Consider the following 15996-nt stretch of genomic DNA (forward strand, 5'->3'; position numbering starts at 1 on the left):
CGAGAGTGTGATGATTTCATTAGCGATCCACTACTTCCACAAGCCTGACACACAGCCATGTAACAGCATAAAGATACAATCACAACAACAATCTCACACATTTTACAGCACCAGAGTCAACAAGGCTATGACTATGAGCAGGTAGGTTCCCCCACAAAACTGAACTCAAGATGAAAAAGGACTAACCTGACTAGCTTTCTTACCACATGAATGAGAATTGTGCCCCGCTTGACCACATTTCTTACAATGGATTTTCCTTTTCTTTTTCGCTTCTTCCATGGAGACTCACAACAATTTAGCAAATAAAGAATGATCAAAATGGTATTTATTTGTATTATAGTTTATATAATTTGTGCATTTTATACCTTAGGCTTGTTCACAATATCTGGATCATAATCTGGATCATCAGACTTGGCTCGCTTTCTTTTGTTGTTATCGGACACAATATGTTGCTCAGCCTCGGGAGAGATAGTCATCTTATCCCCAGCTGACGTAATATGTTGCTCAGCCTCGGGAGAGATAGTCATCTTATCCCCAGCTGACGTAATATGTTGCTCAGCCTCGGGAGGCATGGTTATCTTAGCCCCAGCTGACATAATATGTTGTTCAACCTCCGGAGGCATGGTTATTTTAGTCCCAACTAAAAGGATGAGGTTGAGAAATTCTTCATATTTTGTAGGTTCATCATGAAATGCTTCCTTCACATCATTGAGGTATGAAACCGCATCATGCATAGTTACCTTAGGCTTGTTCACAAAATCCGGATCATCACACTTAACACGCTTTCTTTTGTTATTACCGGACACAATATGTTTCTCGTCCTCGGGAGGGATGATCATCTTATCCCCAGCTGACGTAATATGATGCTCAGCCTCAAGAGGTATCTTAGGCAGGAAGACGCTCAAACCAAGAAGAAGCTTCCGGTGGTTTTTCATGAGTACCTTCACCCTTGCAAAGACAGTAGCTACATCAACTCTGTTGATGATGGGATCAGTCACAATTAGTATATTTAGTTCGGTCAAAGGAGGGTCGAAGTTCTCTTATATTATATTGATGTCGAGACACAAAATACAGGCTTTAACACGACTTAGACGAGTTACAAAAGTAGGTCAGGATAATAGACGAGCTGTTATCTCGCCAATTCTCCGAGCGATCGGTTCCAAACCGTTGACTTCTACTTTGACGAGTTGAAGTTCTTGTACTTACTGTATCCCTTTTCTTCCCTTCTTTTTCTCCCCTTTCTACGCAGGCCGTACGTTTATATTTATAGAGAATCGTGTCGGTTCGTCTATGTAAAAGACCATAACACCCTCCCTTCTTTTGGGGGTTTATTATGGGCTTTTCCTGAGCTGGGTCTTTTGTTTGGGGTGTGGATCCACCCCCAACAGTAGTCCCCCCCGGGCCTTTAGTTTGTAGTCTTTAGGCGAAGAATAATCGTGAAAGAGCGAAGAGTCGCGCGTGAAGGAACAGTTCCCGACTTTTGGGGTCGAATCGTTGTGTGCGGTGATCGACGCGCGTGAGATCCGGAAACCGTATCGTTGTTGGGGCGCGTGTCGTAATGATGACCCTTCCAGATCCTTCGTCTTTCTCCTATAAATATCACTTCTCCATTTCTCTCATTATCTTCTTCTCGCGTTTTTCGGTGCTCATCGTTCAGGTATTCTCCCTCCTTCTTATCTCGTCGTTATTTTGCTTTTAGTGCGTCGTACTTTTACTATGAACTCCCCTCGTTCTCAATCGTCCGATCCATCCGTCGAGAGCCACCTTCGACGAGCGACGACTTCCGAATCTGATGGCTCTAATAGGTCCGTTCGTCGGGAGGGCCATTCTCGGAGTCCTTCTGATTCGTCTTCGGCGGGTTCAGACATGGCTCAATTTGAAGAATTGAGACGTCGTCTCATTCCAGGGTCGGCGGTTCCAAGCTCGTCGGGTCTGCCTTGCAGGATTCCTTCCCTGATAGACGAGCCATTGATCAATGACCCATCCTTTCCCGAGTTGGACAACGTTCCTTTGCCAACCGAGAACCTTTTCTCTCATTTCCCTCCGTCGACGTTGAAACCGGGAGCGGCGTCTGATGCAGTTCGCATTGGGAAATTAAACACCGAACCGAGAATTCTGATTCCAGAACCATTTCAGCATCCCTGGGATGCTCCTTCCGGCTTTATTTGCCTTTCGGAGAAGTACTTCACCGAGTGCGGGCTTACCTTCCCTTTGCCGTCTTTCCTGATGACATATTTTGCTCGTCGTGAGGCGGCCATTTCTCAATTTGCCCTGGCGACCTTTCGAAATGCTGTTGGCCTTTCGATTATGGCCGAAGCTGCAGGGGTTAAGCTTACTTGTGATCATTTGGAAGAGTTGACGTGTCTGAACCCGTCGAGCCGAGATAAAACTCCTGGAATTTACTATGTAGCGTCGGGAAGGAAGACGACGCTCGTCGAGGGTGCTAAGGGCAAAACATATAATTGGAAGGGGTCGTACTTCTTTCTTGAAGTCGGTGAGGGGGTTTTGGGGGATCCGTCGATTCCTTGGTTTTCTGGGTGGAACCCTTCACCCGGTAGCCGACCCTTCTTGCCTAGTATATTTTATTTGCACTATTCTCCGGTTGTGCTTAACCTTTCCCCCCCTCTTTTTTTTTTTAGTTGTTGTTCCAAGGTGTTTGCTCCCATACCCTTCTTTGTTTCAAGCCGAGATAGACGCGATCAAAGCTTTCTGCCCTTACGTTTGGCCAGGTACCGAGTCGAAAAAGGGGCGTTCAAGGAAGACCTCTGATCGTCGAAGAAAGACAGGTACACCCTAGTGTAGTTGAACCCCTTTTTTTTTTTTTTTTTTTTTGCTGCTCCTTGAGTTCTCCGATTAATTTCGTTGCTTTGTGTTGTAGCCGGGACGATGGGTAAGATGAACTTGAGTGTTGCCAACACGTCTGCTCGTTATCGCCAAGCTCCGGAGCCGCTGCCTCGTTCCGCTCCCGTCATGATGCTCGTCCGGGTGCCAATCCTCCAAGCTCTGGCTCGTCAAAAAGGGTTTCTCCTACCTCTCGTCAGGTTGTGGACGACCCTTCGAGGATACGTCCAAGATCCCTTCCTCCGAATCGTCATATTGGTCCAGAGGAGACACTTCCAAGGAAGAAGGTGGTCGGGACTCCTGGTCGCGTCGCCGAGGTGGCGAAAGATTCGCAGAAAAGGAAGGATGGTCCCGAACAAGAGCAGTCTCCCCCATCAAAGAAGTCTAAGTCGGTCGACTTCAGCTGGAGTTTTACGCATTCCTCCGGGGCTCGTCCTTTTCCGGATGACTCGCGGTCCTGCGCCGAGTTATTTCGGAAGATCCACTTTGGTGAAGGTCGTCTTCCTGCAGTTGAGAAGATGAAAGAGGCCGACGCGGTTACCGACGTTGCTCAAGCGTCTTTTGAGGTTTGTCGAGTAAACCAACTTGCTTTTAATCTTCCTTTACTCGTTTTTCTTATGGTTGTCATTTCCTTTCACTTTGATAGTTTATTGCGCGTATCAATCGTCTGGCTTCTCGCTACGAGCGCCGTGTTTGGAACTTGGAAGGGGAGCGTTCTGGGGCGTCGAGTGAGAGGATCGAGCGCCTCGAGGCACAATTGGGGGAGGCGGTGCGGTCCAACCAGAGACTTAGCGACCTTGTGGCCAAACTCGAACATCACCGGAGCGGGTTGATCACAGAACGAGACTCCCTTACGACGAAGCTTGAGGAGGCTGAAGTTGCCTGTAACGGTCTGAAGCTCACCCTTAACTCGGAGACGAGGAGGCTTAGAGATCGACTTGACGAGTATGGGCACCACGAGCGAATCAATGCTTTCCACGAGGTGGCTGGTCGCGTGCAGAGACTCTTATCGAAGCACAAAAGCTATGCCGAAGCGGTTGAAGCGTCGCGGGAGAAGTTTCTTGAGTACAACCAAGCTGTTGGGAACGTCCAGATGCTCGAAATGCTCGTTGCCGAGGGTCGGATTTCTTTGCTCGATGAGGGGATTAAGGACTAAGTTACGGCCGTGATGGGCCAACTGAAGAGCGAGGTTGAAGAGGTCGATCTGTCGGATATTACCGAAGCTGACTTCGACATGTCTCAGATCTTTGCTGGGCCTCTTCCCTCAATTCCGACTTGGATCGCTTCCCCAATCAGCGGGAATACCGAGGTCTGTAATGACGAGGGTGGGAGTGACGGATCGGAGAGTGGGGAGATTGGGGGTGAAGATCTGGACGAGCAGGAGAAGGTCGATGATCGTCCTTCTGATGGAGCTGAGGTGCAAGCTGACGACCACCCTTCTGATGGAGCTGAGGAGTAAGCTGCCGAAGGACTTCCTCGTCCGTCAACTCCCGGGCATGAGTCGCCGGTTGTTGGCTTAGTTTCGTGACTCTTCCGTTGTCGCCGTGTCGAGGGGTCGGCTCCCTCGTACTATCTTCTGTTTGCCGTATTTTGGGGTCGGCTCCCACGTACTTTTATGCGCCGTGTTTAGGGGTCGGCTCCCTTCCGAAACTTTATTCCTGCCCTTAGGGCATTTATTCCTACTCTATTTAATGCCTTATTTCTCGAAACGTTGCTTACTGGTCATTGAATGCCTTTTTGTTGGGACTTGCGCTTTTCGTTTTATAAATAGTCTTTGCTTTTTACTTCAGTTTAGTCTTGGTGAGTTTCCTTTGTCTTTGTAGGGAAGAGGAAATTATTCCGATGCCAGTGACGACTAGAGCGGTGTGGTTGCGTAGGGCGCAGGAACGACTCGGCGTTAGGTCCGACGAGGTGATACAAGCGGAACTCGGCTATTATAACGCTCGCATCCAGCGGCTAAGAGCTTACATCATCTCCACCCGTCGTTCATTCGAATGCTATTATGATTTCTGTCGCGTGGACGGGACAGTGGAATGTCTCGAAACGCTGATTGACGAAGGATATTTCGTTCTGAAATGGCGCTGGGATCGGCTGCTGGACGAACGTACCCGGCGCGAGAATCTTTTTGCAGAAGTGGTGATACCTACACTTGAGCAGGGTGACCTTGATTCCCTGGGCCGAAGGCCGTTTGAAGATCGGGAGGAAATCGAGGCCTGCCGAGCTCGTATCGACGTGCTTCGTCGTTACATTTCGCAACTGGAGAGCACGAGTCACTACTTTAGTGAGAGTAATCGCGTCGAAGGGATCCGTGCGTACCTCGAGGATATGATTGGACGAGGTGCGGCTGTCCCGATGGATCTACTGAAAGACGTGAAGGAATCGTGCCGTCATTGGCAAACCATAATAGGCGGGTTAGAGTTTATTGAGCCTTCCAGTGCCGACCTTGGAGTTGATTGACTTGCTATCCTTTATTGTTGTTTTTTTTGTTTGTGCCGTAATAGGGTCGGCACCCGCATCAGACCGTTGTATCTTTTTTTTTTTTTTCAAAAAATAAGTCAAATTCTATGCTACTTTTGAGAGTTTTACTTTTCTCGCTTTGTTGTTTTTTTTTAAAGTGCGACTTGTGATGGTCGGCTTATTTCTTTTATGCGAGCTAGGCTCGGCTTGATATAACCGGGGGCGACCGTTAATAGTCGGCTTATCATTTTGTGCGAGTTGCGACTCGTCTTAAAGTAATACGTCGGAACGTCGGGTCATTACCGGGCCAATGGTAACGACTAAAATAATTTGCAAATGACAACTCACTCTTGTGAGGAAGAAATTTTGTATTATTGGCGGCTGTGTCCCGTAGAGTGGGACTGCCTACGTACCCTCCGACCAGGAGGAATCAAGCCGATCGTAGTTCATATTTACATGATTATTCGAATGGTAAAAAGGACGAGCTGAACATAGCCGAGCTTCCTCGATGGTTCTAGTAATAGTAGCGCTTGAGATGCATCGAATTCCAAGACCTCGGTACTGGTTCACCGCCCATTGTTAAGAGTTCGTATACGCCGGGATGGACGACCTTGGATACTAGATATGGACCCTCCCAATTGGCTCCCATTTTTCCGGCATCTGATTTGGCAGTATTTTCAAAGACTTTGCGGAGGACGAGATCCCCTTCGTCGAAATGCCGATTGTGAACTTTCTTGTTGTAGTACTTGGCTGCGGCGAGCTATCCATTTGCATCTGACTGTTGAGTGCGGTATTTTGGACGAGCATTGTTCGTCGGAGGCTGGAACTGCCGACCTCAGCGGGTGCCATTGCTTCCATCCCGTAGGCTAAGGAGAATGGGGTTTGGTTAGTGGATGTCCTTGGGGTTGTTCGATAGGACCAAAGTACTCCGTCAAGCTCGTCGGCCCAGGCACCCTTCTTGGCGTCTAGTCTTTTCTTTAGGCCATGGAGTATAGTCTTGTTGGTAGCTTTGGCTTGGCCGTTTCCTTGCGGATACCTCGGCGTCGACTTGCTTAGTTTGATTCGCCATCGTGCACAAAAATTTTCGAATTGCAGGGAGATAAACTGCGACCCGTTGTCAGTGACTATCTCGTACGGGAGACCGTGGCGACAGATTACATATTTCCAGACGAAGAGTTGGACGTCCCTCGCTTTGATATTTGCGTAAGACTCGGCCTCGACCCATTTGGTGAAATAATCGTTGAGGACGAGTATATATCGCTTTTGTCTAGAAGTTGGTAGCGGGCCAATGATGTCCATCGCCCAGCGCATAAAAGGGTAAGGAGCTACTCCGGCTCGTAGGAGTTCAGTCGGCTGATGAATAATGGGGGCGTGTCGCTGGCATTTTTCACACTTGGCGACGAACTTTTCGCAATCAGATATCATCGTTGGCCAGTAATGACCATGCTTCCTGATTCGCAGTGCCAAGGCTCGGCCACCTGAGTGATTTCCTCCGGCTCCTTCGTGCATTTCCATCATGACGCGCTCGGTGTCGTCGCCGTGGATGCAGAGCAAAAGGGCTCCTGACGCCGTCCATCGCAACAAATGATCTTTCATTAAGGTGTAGTGGGCGGCCTTGGCTTTTAATCTTCGTTTAGCCCATTTGTCTGTTGGCACGTCGCCATCGGCCAAGTACGCTCGGATTTCGACTCGCCAATCTGTCATGTCGCTGTCTGATGCAGGTTCGCATCCTCGGCGTGACCTCATCGTTCGATAAGTCGTCCTAATTTCGTTGGGCTGGTGGAGTGCGAGGCAAGTCTCGGGGTGTGTTTCGCTTATGCTCGGCGTATCTATGCTTTCTACCGGGATGATTCGCCGAAGGTCGGGATCCGATGTTGAAGCGAGTGCTGCCAAAGCGTCGGCCGGGGCATTATCTTCTCTGGGAATTTTGATGAGCTCGAATTCGTCGAAGCGTTTTGACAAAATCCTAACGACATCAAGGTAGGCGGCCATAGGTTCGCTTTTGGTGTCATATTCTCCACTGAACTGATTGGCGACGAGCTGAGAGTCGCAGAAGGCTCTTATCCGCTTGATCTGCATTCCATTGGCGAGCTTTAGACCGGCGATGAGTGCTTCATACTCGGCGACGTTGTTGGTTGCTTGGTATCGGAGACGGAAGGATTGCTCCAAAATTTCACCGGTCGGCGAGGTTAGTCGAATCCCTACTCCTGATCCAAGATGAGAGGATGCTCCGTCCACATGCAGGGTCCACCGGTCGTCTGACGGGTCAATGGGTGTTGGTTCGGCTTCCCCAAACGGAAGCTCGATCAAAAAGTCGGCGAGTACTTGGGACTTCGCAACCGGACGAGTTCGATACTCGATGTCGTACTCACTAAGTTCGATTGCCCATTTCGTTAATCGACCCGATTGGTTCGGGCTGTGCAGTATAGACCGAAAAGGCTGGTTGGACAGGACAGCGATAGTATGTGACTGAAAATACGGTCGGAGCTTCCTTGCGGACGTAACGACTGCTAGGGCAACCTCCTCGACTGTCGGGTAGCGAGTTTCCGCGTCGTTGAGTGATTTGCTTATGTAAAAGACGGGTCGTTGCTCTCCTCGATCGTCTTTAACGAGTACACCACTGACGGCCGACTCTGAGACCGCAATATAAAGAAATAAGATTTCGCCGAGCTCCGGCTTCGCTAAGATCGGTGGGGTCGATAAATAGTTCTTTAGCTCGTTGAACGCGCTGTGACAGGCTTCGGTCCACTCGAATTTGCCCTTGGTTTTGAGAAGCTGGTAAAATGGTAGACACTTGTCGGTCGATCTGGATATAAAACGATTTAGGGCGGCGATCCGTCCGGTTAGTCGTTGAAATTCTCTGGCATTCTTTGTAGTGGCAAGTCGATGATTGCCTTAATTTGCTTTGGGTTCGCCACGATGCCTCTTCTGGTTACCAGGTACCCAAGGAATTCGCTAGACTTAACTGCAAAGGTGCATTTGGCTGGGTTCAGCTTCATCCCATACTTGTTTAGGGTGTCGAAACATTGTCGGAGATGAGTGATATGGTCCTTTGCACGTTGAGATTTGACGAGCATGTCGTCGATATAAACCTCCATAGTCCGGCTAAGTTGCTCGGCGAACATTTTGTTGACTAGCTGTTGGTACGTCGCTCCTGCGTTTTTCAGGCCAAAGGGCATAACTTTATAACAGTAGGTCCCTCTATTCGTGATGAACGACGTTTTTTCCTGGTCGTCCTTGTGCATTAGAATCTGGTTGTAACCAGAGAAGGCATCCATAAAAGTTAATAGTTCGTTGCCGGCGGTTGCCTCGACGAGTTGATCAATTCTTGGCAATGGGAAACTATCTTTTGGACAGGCTTTGTTAAGGTCGGTAAAATCGACGCAGACTCGCCACTTTCCATTCTTCTTCTTGACGACCACCGGGTTAGCTAACCACTCGGGATATTTTACTTCTATAATTGACCCGGCTCCAAGAAGTTTGTCAACTTCGTCGTTCACTGCTTGTGATCGTTCGGAACCTAACTTGCGCCGTTTTTGTTTGACCGGCTTATGCGTTGGGTCGGCATTGAGTTCATGGGTTGTGACACTTGGATCGATCCCCTTCATATCGGTCACGCTCCATGCAAACGTCGAGATATTGGTTTTGAGGAAAAGTATCAACTTGTTTCGCATGGCGGCTGTTATCTCTGTACCGATATTCACGCATCGTTTCTTGTCGTTTTCGTCGAGGTTCACCTCCTCGACCGCGGCAACGCCCTGCTGAACGGCAGTCGGCTTTCCGTCTGTTGGTGATGCGCTATCGTCGCCGACCCGCTGCTTTGATTGCTATAATTTCTTTCCGGTGCGAAGCTTATTCTCGATCAGGAAACAGGCCCGTGCGGTTTGCTGATCGCCACGCAGTGTGTATATTCCTTTCGAAGTTGGGAACTTAACGCACTGATGATATGTTGACGGGACGGCTTTCATCTTGTGGAGCCATGGGGTTCCAAGGATGACGTTGTAGATCGTTGGCTTGTCGATAACCAGGAACCGGAAGTATCTGGCTATCCCCCCAACGAAGATTGGTAAGGTGATGGTGCCGACGGACATAAGATGATCCCCGTCGAAGCCCGTTAAAGAGTGACATTCTGGCATAATGTCTCGTTCGCCGACTTCCATTTTGGCCAACACGTCTCTGAAGATGACGTTGACTGAGCTTCCAGTGTCGATCAATATTCTCGTCACCTCGCTTTCGCCGATCAAGAGTTCGACGACCAATGGATCGTTATGCGGTAAATCCAAACCTTCTAGATCTTTTCCGTCGAAAGTGATTGGCATGCCTTCAGCCTCGAACCTTGACGGCCAAGATTTCGTCATTTCAGCTTTCTTAGTATAATCTCTGATCGCTCTGACCGAATCGTTGCATCCGGCTAGCCCGCCCACTATCATGTTGATTCGTCGTATCGTCGGAGAATGTTGGTCGGGCTTGCGGTCTGTATGCGGTCGTTTTTCGTTACCGCTGTCTTCGCGCCGTTCGGCGAGTAGGTTTTGAATTTCCATCTCGTCTTCGCTTTGGTCGGCTAGTACCTTTGAATCTTTGACGAATTTTCGAGCGATATATTCGGCGCGCTTGGCGTCGCTTCGTCCAGGTCGGGCTGTCTTGCTTCTGTCGGGCCCGACGACTATTGCCCCTTTCTTGTATCGCTCCATCAAGACCTTCAGGAGGTAATGACACTCGTCAGTTGCGTGGGTGGTACTCTGATGGTAGTCGCAGTACAGGGTTGCACTATTTTCACCTCCCTCTTTCCGTATATACTTGTTTTCGCCGATCGCAAAGGTTCGGCGAGTTCGATCTTGGTTTTTGATGAAGTGTTATCGAGGCTCGACGTAATCAACTTTTGGAGCTGCGGCTACAGGCTGTTTGGGTATCGCACTTGCCTCCGAAGAATGCTTCTTAGCATTGATAGCTTTCTCTTCCTCGAGCCCAATGTGTTTTGCAGCTCGGAATAATGCCTCGGCTACGGTCTCGACATGCGTTAAAGACAGCTCTTCCTTGAACCGAGATTCATACCAGAGCGCATTTCGAAGTGCGACAATTGCGGCAGCATCCGGAATTGAAATGTTGACGTAGATTTTCTTGAATCGCCCTATAAAGGACCGAAGCGATTCTCCCTTGTGCTGAGTTAAGGCATATAAGTCGGCATGGGAATTCTTATCCTCGATCAAAACAGAAAACTGCTTCAAAAATTCGGTTATCAGCTCCCTGATATTATCGATTGATCCGGGTGGGAGTCTCGAGAACCAGCTCAATGCGGTTCCTGTTAGATGCTTGGCGAAAACTTGACAAGCTCCAGCGTCGTATTCCGTCGGGCTGAACTGTAAAGGGCCGAGGGCTACGCCAAAGGTGAGTAAGAAGTCTCGCGGGTCGACCGTTCCGTCATAGTGACCCAACCTTGGTTTGACTGCCCGTCTGACCGTCGTTGTAGCGAGTCTTTGAGAGAACGGAGTTCGCTGTGTTGCTTCAAGCATAAGTCCGACTTCGGGTGCCTTGTCCGTTGCTTTTTGAATCATTGCGGCCATTTCTTTCATTTGCTCTTTGATTTCTTTTAGCTCGGCGTCCTTTGTTAGATCAGTTACGTCGTTATTTCGCTCGATAGAGTGCTGGGCAGGATTACGTCCTAATCCGCTGGTTTGCACATACGACCCTGGCGTTGTTCTTACCGAGGTGAAGTTCATTGGGTTGAGCCGAGCGTTGTTGAGATGGTTGATTTCATCTTGTGAGTTAAACTGTGCCGCGGTGAGTGCATCCAATCGGCTGTTGGTTCGCTCTTCTTGCTGGTCAAGGCGTGTTAAGATTTCGCGGAACAGTTCGTCAATACTTGAGACGGGCTGATTGCTGAGCAAAGTAAGCTGCGTTGGGATCTGTGTTGGTTCTACGGTCGCCGGGGTCGTCAGGTTTGTAGCTATGACAAAAGTCTCCGGGCTGTCCACCGTCACGACCTTTCTTGGAGCGTCTGGCGTGGGGAGGACTGCCTGGTCCGTTTGTTCCATTGCCGGGGTAGTCGTCCCCCCCGACGAGCTTCCTTCCTTGCTCTTTTCCTTGTCAATTATTGTCATCTCGTCTAATCGGTGTAGGTCCGTTCTTCAATTTTTTTAGAAAACTTTGACTTGGCTCCCCCTACCTGGCGCGCCAAATTGTTGATGATGGGATCAGTCACAATTAGTATATTTAGTTCGGTTAAAGGAGGGTCGAAGTTCTCTTATATTATATTGATGTCGAGACACAAAAGACAGGCTTTAACACGACTTAGACGAGTTACAAAAGTAGGTCAGGATAATAGACGAACTGTTATCTCGCCAATTCTCCGAGCGATTGGTTCCAAACCGTTGACTTCTACTTTGACGAGTTGAAGTTCTTGTACTTACTGTATCCCTTTTCTTCCCTTCTTTTTCTCCCCTTTCTACGCAGGCCGTACGTTTATATTTATAGAGAATCGTGTCGGTTCGTCTATGTAAAAGACCATAACACCCTCCCTTCTCTTGGGGGTTTATTATGAGCTTTTCCTGAGCTGAGCCTTTTGTTTGGGGTGTGGATCCACCCCCAACAAACTCTACTAAGAGCCAAGTAACGTCAGAGTTAGTTCACAATGTTTGTTTTGTTGTGTAGTAGAATGGGAGTTAAAAGTAAGAGCAAAACCGATCATAACATGAGAAATATTCCATACCTGCGATTTTTAAAATATTTGAATATGTTGATCCATTCTTTATATTTTGCAGGTTTATCATGGACTGCCTCCTTCACAGAAGCCACATAAGCATGCACATTACACTTAGTTAGCTCCGGTGATACTTTTATGACGGCTATGGTTTGAGATTGGCCTAATACTTTGTTAGCCTTGGCATGGATAGTTGTCTTAGCCTTGGGAAGGAAGAAACAGAGACCAACAAGCAGCCACGGGTGCCATTTAATGAGTTCAGTCATCCTTGCAATGCCACTCTCTTTATTGATTCTACAAAAAGATTTCTAGTAACATCAGAATCAAAAATCACACATGTGTGTTTGTTGTGTAGATTAAAGAGTTAAAATGATTCATACCGATGAACTTTAATATCAATCAAGACATTGAGAAATTCTTTAAATTTTGCAGGTTCATCATGAAATGCTTTTTTCACTTTAGTGAGGTATAAAACCGAATCATCTATAGTTAACTCCGGTGGTACTTTTCTTCCAGCCATGGTGTGAAATTGGTCTAAACCTTTTAGTATCAAAAGAAAGAGAACTGTAGTTCAGTAAAACATATAAGATCATCATTGAATCTCTCTAGTATCTCAAATTAAGCTATTACCACTTTCTCTTTAACAGTGACTTTGGAGTCCTTCAAGTAACAGAACCTAAGAGTCCTGCATAAAAGGACTTTGGAGTCCTTCAATACAACTCTCATTCCTCAAGTTTTATAGCATTTTAAAAGATATCATGATTAGGATTTACCCAACACTAATTTTGAATCCTTGAAGAAATATCATAAGCCATAATAAGCTATGTATCAGAAAAGCGATTCATTTGTTTCCGCCCTTTTAAAGACCACATGGCACACAAACGACATATAAACACTAAATTAGAGGTCTTAAAAAATCAAAACACAGAACAAAACACAATGCATGTCTAATATGAGGGTTAAGTTGATCAAATCACTTGGAAATTAAATTAAACTAAATTTTATCATGGATACGAAAAAAAAAAAAAAATAAAGAAGCCGATTTAAACCCATCCCACCAACTACAAAAGGAATTCAGTGAACCAGAAGATACGAAACTGTATTTCTCCAAACGAAATTTACACACACAAAAAATAATAAAAACAAAAAGATCATCGCGTACGTATAGTTTACCGAATTGTGGAGGAAAAACAAAAAGGAAGCTTGGAGAACAAGCTTCTCCCTAACTCCACGCGGTCACGATCGAAGAGAAAGAGAGAAAGATAAGTTTCTAGAAAAATCTCTCCAAATTCGTATTGCTTACTATTATTTAAAGGTTCCGTCATAGGGTTTTGTTTCCTCACACATAGTCTATTACTTAATTATAAGACAAGTACCCCAATATAACTAAAATACAAATAACACCCTCAGTACCTTTTAACAAATTTAACATCCAGCCAAAATTATTTTTATTCACATTTATGAACCAATAGTAATTCCATAAGTTTATATATTTTCAGTTTTTGTTTTTTGTGAATTTTACAATTCATTACCATTAGTTAGTATTTATCCATAAAAAGCTTTAAAACTAATATTAAGAAGAAAAATAAAAAGCTAAGAAATTTTTTCTTGTAGACACGCATAGAGTATTTTATATGATTTTTAAAATTTTGGATTTCCGCAATCTTTTGTTAATCAAGTGAGAATTGAGAGTATGACCAACGGTGAAATTAACAAGAGTTGCTCGATATATATTATTTTATCTATTTTTAATATAATATATTATTTATTTAAAGATTAATTCAAAATAATAATTTACTTCATTAATAATTGACCACCTGTTCATAAACGTTTCTACAGATGCTTATACTAGAAACGTTTTCATTCTATCTTCTCATTTTTCTCACCCTCTATTAATATTTAATTATTCAAAGGAAAACCACCAATGAGAGCCTTCATATATAGAAAAAAAACATGTTATTAGCAGTGAGTGGAACGATCCATCATTAATTTATGGGAGTAAATAGTATTTGTGAATATTAGACGTTTTGATGAAGGCTCATCATTTTAGATCCATCATTATTTGTGTAAACCTTTTAGTATCTAACCTTTATTTGTTAATATTTTGTTAATCATGGCTATTGTGAAAGTGAGATGTTTTGATGCGATTAATGTTTAGCAACTTCAATACATATGGCTTATAAACCATAAGTATTGGTCTAAACCTTTTTGTATCTAACCTTCATTTGTTAATCTTTTGTTAATCATGGTTATCGTGAAAGTGATTAATGTTTAGCAACTTCAATATTTATGGCTTATAACATAATTATTTGTTTCGTAGTCTCTATTTAGTTTTTCTTATTCGAAAACTTTTTCATTATGGATTTGTAGCCATTGTTCGTAGAACTAGAATGTAAATCTTAATCAACTATAATCAATAGTCAGTAACAAAAATTTATCCCCAAAAAGTTGTTATAAGAAAAACTTTAGTATAGTTACAAGCTACATGAATTGCACACAAATTGGAATCCTCGAAAAATCCGACAAGAAAGGCTTTTGTCGCCTCTTGTAAAGCCAGCAAAGCATGAATTTGGAACCGCAATTCAGGCTGATAAAAGAACAGAACAATGAATAAGAACTCACTAATCGAATTCAAAGAACCAAATCAAAGGAAAGATTGAGAGGGTTTGAGGTAAATAAGTTCATCTCCTGTGCGATTTCCCGAACAAGCCGATGGAAGTGTGCTTTCTGAATCAACAGATCAGTACTATTCTGATACTTCCAATATAACTAAATACTAAATAACTCCATCAGCACCTTTTAATAAATTTAACATCGAACCAAAATTATTTTTACTCACATTTATGAATCAATAGTAATTTCTTAAGTTTAACTATTTTCAATTTTTTTTTTTGAATATTACAATTCATTACCATCAGTTAGTAAAAAATTATGCATAAAATGCTTAAAATCTGGTTTTAAGAAGAAAAATAAAAACTTAAGAAAATTCTTTTTGTAGAAACGAAGATAATATTTTATATGATTTAAAAAGTTGGATTTCTGCAATCTTTTGTTAATCAAGTCTGTCTGTGTGATGTTGATACATTTTAATTTCCACCATCACAGCTTGAGCTGGAGAGACCAGTGAGGTCGACAGTGAAATATACGTTTGCAAAATTAGACCCCTTATTTGAGTCAATTGCAAAATTGGACCCCTCTTTTTCTCTCTCCAACATTTGTCACTTTCTCCCTACTAAATCCTCTGCCATTCCATGTATTCACATAAATGTCATTATTTCTGATTTATTTGAATTTCTTGCGAAAATGTTTATTACATCCATATCCTCATCTTCTTCTTTTATTTACGGTTGTGCCACCGCCATCAATTTTACAACCACCATGAACAACCAAATTTGAAGCTCTTAATGCTTCAACAACTCAAATTTGTGAGCTTAAATAACACCTAATGCTATGAGAACTTCATTTTCTTCCATCTCCTCTCCATTTTAATCTAAGAAAATTTGCAAGTGCATTTATCTTGTTATATGTCATGATTCTTGGATAGTGATTAAATTGGTGCTGGGTTTCTTCTGTGGTGACTAAAGACGACGTCCTCGGTGCTTGACATTGCGAAACAACCACCGATAAGGTTATTTTCCGGTAGATTTCATGATTTTCCTTGATTTTTTTGCGAAAGTAGACTTCATTTGTTAGTCTAACCGTCATAATATCATGTAAAGTCTACTCTGTGGTCAATTTTGCAATTAAAAATTTATCGAGTTTCGAGCCCGTAGACTGCAATTTCAGTCTCCTTAATTTCATTTGAAAACAAAAAAATATGGTTCAGACTGCATTATAATCTTTCCGTCAGATACTTCATTTGCAGTCTACTAAGGTGTATTTTTGCAATTGACCAAATTCTTGACTTTTTAGTTATGACTGCCGGACGAAGTCTTCTTACGATAATAAACGAGTAGACTTCCATAGTGACTATTTTTGCAATTGACCAAACTATTTAAGCA

At 44.5% G+C, this 15996-nt stretch overlaps 1 protein-coding gene across 1 annotated transcript; it reads right to left on the reverse strand.

Moving 5' to 3' along the window:
- Positions 1-19: 19 nt before the first annotated feature.
- Positions 20-12515, reverse strand: LOC147923565 (uncharacterized). The gene is made up of 5 exons (XM_087496482.1): positions 12376-12515; positions 12005-12289; positions 366-975; positions 187-284; positions 20-44 (listed from the first exon to the last, which is right to left on the reverse strand). Exons 1-5 carry the CDS (start codon positions 12513-12515, stop codon positions 20-22), a joined length of 1158 nt encoding a protein of 385 aa, XP_087352608.1.
- Between the last annotated feature and the right edge of the window lie 3481 nt (positions 12516-15996).

The sequence above is a fragment of the Camelina sativa genome, chromosome 17 (assembly GCF_030686135.1).
Source record: "Camelina sativa cultivar CO46 ecotype springtype chromosome 17, ASM3068613v1".
Taxonomy (NCBI): domain Eukaryota; kingdom Viridiplantae; phylum Streptophyta; class Magnoliopsida; order Brassicales; family Brassicaceae; genus Camelina; species Camelina sativa.